The 6,194-nt window shown below is 40.0% G+C and overlaps 1 protein-coding gene across 1 annotated transcript; it reads left to right on the forward strand.

Moving 5' to 3' along the window:
* The first annotated feature begins 310 nt into the window (after window positions 1-310).
* Window positions 311-5,661, forward strand: tmem82 (transmembrane protein 82). Its single transcript, XM_084721647.1, has 6 exons — window positions 311-589; window positions 714-786; window positions 1,811-2,009; window positions 3,405-3,819; window positions 4,038-4,225; window positions 4,827-5,661. The coding sequence occupies exons 1-6, from the start codon at window positions 499-501 to the stop codon at window positions 4,905-4,907; spliced, it is 1,047 nt and encodes a 348-aa protein (XP_084577773.1). The 5' UTR covers window positions 311-498; the 3' UTR covers window positions 4,908-5,661.
* The last annotated feature ends 533 nt before the right edge of the window (window positions 5,662-6,194 follow it).

Genomic DNA, 6,194 nt, shown 5'->3' on the forward strand with positions numbered 1-6,194 from the left:
TATTTGTGATGTAGAGATTCCACAGCCTTCTGATATAATTTGATGATTTATAAGCTAATAGTCTGGTGTATTGCTATGGGCGAAATATATTTTTTCAAATAGAACTTTAATGATTAATATTTATACTGTAGCGTGCAAACAACTTGAGAGCACAACGAATGCCTGCCATCATTTAAGAGTGTAAAGTATTTGCCATGGTGCAATAACCTCCATTATCTTGTTATGAGTCAGGCTGCCGAGGGCCTCTGCTCCACCGACACTCAGATGACCTTTGGTACAGGACACAGAACAGGCTTCTGCATGAGCAAAGCTCAGCGCTGAGGCAATAAACAGAAGAGCTGAACTGATACTCCACATTACTGTAACCCGATCAGGAATAACCACAAAATATGACCCCCGAGTGTGGGATTGCTTAACTTGGACTAACCTCCATGCATTTTTGTAAAAACCTATGATTCTTAAATTAAAAATGTCCGCCTTTTAGTAAAATCTAGAACAATGTTGTCCTTTATCACGTCGTTTCTTCCGACTTCCTTCCTACCGGGGTGGTTCATTCTAGATACAAACCCACTGGACTGTTTTCTTCAAGGTGAGCTCCTCGTCTATTCATTTTCTCTGATGTCCACATTGCTACAGGCTGTTTCTGAACAGCAGGACAGTGGGTTGTTGGAGTGTGTTATTGGTTATAAGCTCAGCGTTGTTGTGACCTGCAGGACTGGTGGGTGCATGTGGGATCTCTGTGCTATGCTCCCTGGTGAGAGTGCACTTATTCCTTGAGGAGGAGAGGTGAGGATATTGTCTATTAATAGATCTGTGCATGAAGATGAATTTGGTGTTAAAGGAACAATTCACCCAAAAATCAAAAACACATATTTTTCCCCCTGCCCTGTAGCGCTATTAATCCATCTAGATTGTTTTATTAGGAGTTGCAAAGTTTTGAAGATATCACCCGTAGAGATGTCTCTCTTCTCTCAAATCTGATGGGACCAACAGTAATGTTTCTTTTCAGAAATCATGACCCAGATGCTCAAGATAATACACTGACACACTCACTGTGAGCAGTTTCATGTAGGAGCTATTTTCTTTCTGTCAAAACAACACCCACCAACCGTGTCACCACACAGAAGAAAGCACGCATCAACGCATGGATGAGAGGCTCGTGCTCATGACAGCGTGAGATGTAAACATTAAAGAGATAGCTCAGATTATTTGATGTGGGGTTGTATGAGATAGTTATTACCTACAGTAGATGGTGGTTGGCACACCCTCAGTTTGGAGAAGCAGCAGGAGTACTGTTGGAAGTGAATATCAGTTTTAGTGTACGCTATATTTAGAATATTTTCACCACTTTAATTTGCCATCAGATGATCTTTTCTGAACTCCGCTGTAACATTAGCATCACTGACCTAGATAGTGCCGTGATACAGTTGGTGGGTGTGGTTTGACAGAGAGAAAGAAGTTTCTACGTAAAACTGCTCACAACAAAGTCTGTGGATCATCTTGATTATTCAGACCTTGATTTCTAGAAAGAGACACTGCTGTTGAGTTTTTCAAATGTATTTCGTTGGTGCTTTGAACAACATAAGCCGACTCCATTATATTTAAGGGAAGGCAGACATCAGCCGATATCTCCAAAACTCACAGACAGCTCGTACCAAAACTACTGAGATGATAAATAGCACTACAACTAACTGTACCTTTACATTACAAAACCTGACAAGTTGTAACTATCTTCATCTGTTTTAAATATTCCTGTGTCAGTTCTTTTACAGTTCACTTTTATTTCTTACTTGTTTTTCCCCTGTAACAGCTGGACTGATAAAAATGATAAAGATACATCGAATCAGAGATCAACCAGTCATCAGAGGAGAACTAAAAGTGGACTTTCTGGGACGCTCCAGTTTTTCTTTGTGACAGGGATGCTGGCTGTAGTGGGCTCCCGTGTTGCCTCGCTGGTCGTACTAGAGTTCTGTCTTCGAGCTGTCTCTGGATTGGTTACAGCTGGACAAGTAAGAAACTAATTACATGATAAAAAAAATTGCCTTATACTCTTATACACTGGTTCCCAATCTAAGTGTCACAACTCCCACTTGGAGGCTGACCAAACTAAAGTTTATTTGATTGTTAATTGAGCTATAAACTGAAAAAAACATCTCACAGGATGAGGGCACGCTAAAGAACTGAACACAAGATATATTCAAAGAGTCTTCACTCTGTTAAACAGCCTCATCTGGCAAAAAGTACGCAGTTAAAACAACCAAAGATCAAACAGAACAATAGTCATGCCACTGCCTGTATGGACAACATGAGAGTTTCCCAACAGTGAAGCCTAAGCATGTTGATCACCACCTGGTGGCTGGCTGCAGTATAGGTCATTATTCCTGGTCTTCTTCACTATTCATAGGTGGAATATTGGCCAAATCAAGACATCAAAGTAAATGCCAAACATTTACGTTTCTGTCATTTTAGGTAGTTCTTATCACGCTGATGTTTGTTCAAGCGTCTCATCAGTTTGTTAGTTAGTTTCATAAATTATTCAGTGCTATAAAAAGAAGGTTTCATGTCATAATTGACAGCTGAATCCAGCTCGCGATTGAGTTGGCGAGACTTCGAAAGCATGGCTCCAAACCTGACCACTACTGCGCTCCAAACCACGTCACCAGCACAAGATGGCAGAGCTGGTATGCAGGATATTTTGGCTTCAGTTTTGTATAGTGGGAGGAAGTAGAGATGCAGCATCCATCTTTTATTTATGTCAGTGGGCCAAAAACACTAAATGTGTCAAAAAGAAGGCTATATTAAAGAATAAGACATAATACAGATAAAGAATTGTACAAATTTTTGTACAGATATCAGGAAGAATGATCTCTGATGCAATATTCACAGGAATTTTTGGGGTGGGGGAGTTTCTCCAGAGGGTGTCACACACCCAGATTGTAAAACCCCCTTAGACAAATTGCGAATTTGATATTACGCTACAAATTTGACTTGACTTGATAAATAATCTGCTAAAAATGTATCCAAATTGCTTGTTTTACACAAACTTCCTGCAGTTATTGTGTTAGTTGATGTGGTTGGGTGAATTGTACAGCTTATCAGATGTTCTGTGCTATTATTGAACAGAATATACAGAATATAAAGTGAAATATCCATAAAATATGTCACTTAGTCAGGGGTCACCAGTTAACTAAAAGATAGAAAAGGGGTTCCTTAAGGAAAAAGGTTGGGAACCACTACTCAACTGTATCAGCTGAATTGTTTTTAACATTAACTGCTCAATTTTGCTGAGCTAATTTCTGCGATTTATCATGTCATGATTACTCATGGTACCTATTATAACAAATAGCCCATCATCTGTTTTGATTCATCTATCAGTTCTGTTCACATCCTCCTTTATTCCCCAGGAGTCCAGGAAATTTCTGCAGCAGCTGTTAGTTCAGAGCCAGTTCTCTCTGGGCTGTGCCCTGAGCTGCAGTCTGCACTTTCTCCACGAGGGGGCATCGCAGCGCTGGCTATGCCTGGTCCTGGCAGCCGCACTCAGCTGGTTCCTGGCTAGGCAGGCCACTCTCCTGCTGCACCATGTCATGGCTCTGTATAAACTCCACAGCTCACAGCGCTACTGCGGCATCTGCATCGGCCTCCTCACATCAGGCCGCTGCCTGCTGCCCATTCTGTGCAGGACGATGATCATTACTTTCATTGTGGCCGTGGTAGCTGCTGTATCAATCATCAATAAACACTTCCTCTCTGCAACAGAGGCCCTCAGGTTCTGGACACCACTGACTATCTGCTACACACTGCTAGTTGTGTACATGCAGGGTGAGAAACACATCAAATTGGAACCATATCAGAGATCAGGCTGCAACTCAAACTGGTCAGAATGGGCAGGACATTCAATCATGCCACAGCCTTTAAAGAAAACAATTATTCATTGGTTTGACGCCTCTCTCGCTGGTTTTGTCTGACCAGTATCAATTTGAGCATCCTGATGTTTTAACCTATCCTAAACTCTCTAATGTTGCATTTTGGTTCTGCAGAGGACCAGCAACGTCTGCCTGGCAGCCAGGCAGTCCTGAACACCGTGGTGGTGCGTCTCGGCGGTTTGATGGTCCTGATGCTGACTGTTGGACGCTGGGCCGACGTGCTCCACATCCTAATGTGCTTCCTGGGTGAGGCCAGCTGTCTAATCCCCACTATGGATCTGCTGGATGCAGCATCCTCGCAGGTCAGTGAGTCTCCCTGGAAGCAGCACGCAGGGCCGAGAGCACTTCATGTCCACCGGGACCCTGAAAACTGGGGCAGAATATCAATGTGTTCATTAGACTGGGTCCCAAGATGAAACTGAACTTCTCAAACTTGGATCCCAGGTGGAGAAGGTTTAAGATCCCCAAGACAGATTCAGGTCATAGTATTCTCTAATTCACTGAGCTAGCCTGATTAAATAGTTCAGAGTTTCGAATAAAAGCACACACTGTTGATGCAGTGCTTATTTAAAAAGAAATGCTGCTTTTTTTTTTTTTTTTTTGCATTTATCTGAACTGTTTTTTTTAGTATGCTGAATCTATGTGGTACATAAAATTGTATTAAGTTACATTAAATAAATAAAATAATTTAATTAAATCTAAATAAAAATATTTTTTTAGTAAGATTAACCTAAAAGAGAGTTGTAGTCAAGTTGAAATCCCCCAAAAAGGTACAGTATAATTTGTTATATTATTTATATATGGTATTTTTTAAATAATAAAGATTAATATAACACATATATTACGTTTTAGGACCATCTTATATCATGTATTTCATCTGTCATATTTTTTGTGTGCATGTAGGAAGAAGAGGATTATACAGACTACATAAAAAGAGAGCGTCGACGAAGACCACCGACACATGAGAAGGAGCACCAGAGATAGCCACTCTGGGACGTTAAAAAATAGATGCACTTCTTTTTAATGGTACTTATTAGTTTAAGTACTATTGGGGCTACATCAACAATGAATGCTTTTGTATTTTGAATGTAATATTTTTTCATTAAAAACTCCAAGCAGCATATAATGACATAATATGAAAATTCAATCTCATAAAAAATGGTTCTAGCGCTCTCTATGTGGAATAGTAACATGACACACAATACAATCTTCTTCTACGTTTTTTATTATCATGCCTCTTTTCAAACTCTGCATCAGGAATGTGTCTTCTCGTCGGTTTCTCTCTTATAAATCAAATTTTCTTTGTGATTGTCACTTCATTAACACCAATTCAGGTGACAAACTTGCAGTTCTGGGTGTTATTCCAGGAGTCTGTGTGACCTCTGGGATGAATTAAAGCTGTAATCTTGGAGGGACTTTGGCATGCCAGCTACTCCTGGAGAGAGAGAGTCATTGTTCCAAATTTTCTTTGTGGGGCCTCAGAGCCCGGGGCTTTGTTTTGCAACCCTTTCAGAGCCTACTGATGGATGAAGGGTCAAAACAAGTGAGGTTTATAACGTGTGTTTTATGTTGCTATAATCAAACCTAGCTGCTAAAAATCATTTTCCTCAATAGTGTGATTTAACTCAATTGAATTTTCTTTTGTGCAGTTTTTAACTATGGAAGAGCACTTTTCTTTCTCTTTCATTACAATGAACACACACTGAGAAAAAGAAAATACTGACTAATACAGAATGGACATTACTAAAGCCAAATTGAGATTTTCAGAGGGGGTCAATTTCATGACACTGTCACACACAGCTCACGCATTAAACAATTCCTTTACATACTTTCGCAGACAACTGAACTGAATACGGAAAAGAAAACACGTTACTACGCAGTTATTATCAGCTGTAAACGTTCATAACAAACGCGAAGATTAACTTAATCTCAAACCGTTTAGGAAATAGGGTAAGCTTTTTATTTATTTTTTTCATTTTGTCGGTTCTCTTTATTTCCACACAACCTTTAGAACAGTAAATATGACTCCGCTCTTGTCGTCTCTCTCCAGAGATTGTCTGGTTGAAAAGAAAAGGCAAAATGGCTGACGACAACGTTAGAGCTGTAAAGTCACACAAAATGGCGTTAGACAAAGGACAGGCTGTTACATCTCCGAATTAGCTCCATCTAAATTTTTGCGGACAAAGAGGAATTTAAGAAAACCTCAGTGCCCTACATTAATAGACATTTTTTGAGTGCTAACACTATATTCGCCTTTTAACACCCGACAGA

The sequence above is a fragment of the Lutjanus erythropterus genome, chromosome 6, assembly GCF_056507025.1.
Source record: "Lutjanus erythropterus isolate fLutEry1 chromosome 6, fLutEry1.hap2, whole genome shotgun sequence".
Classification (NCBI taxonomy): Eukaryota; Metazoa; Chordata; class Actinopteri; order Lutjaniformes; family Lutjanidae; genus Lutjanus; species Lutjanus erythropterus.

Excerpts from the sequence above, each read along its gene's own strand:
- tmem82 (XM_084721647.1), top strand. The coding sequence starts at position 499 with ATGTTGTCCTTTATCACGTCGTTTCTTCCGACTTCCTTCCTACCGGGG. Across the intron at positions 590-713 it reads ACTGGACTGTTTTCTTCAAG|GACTGGTGGGTGCATGTGGG; the intron begins GTGAGCTCCTCG and ends TGTGACCTGCAG. Across the intron at positions 787-1,810 it reads TTATTCCTTGAGGAGGAGAG|CTGGACTGATAAAAATGATA; the intron begins GTGAGGATATTG and ends CCCCTGTAACAG.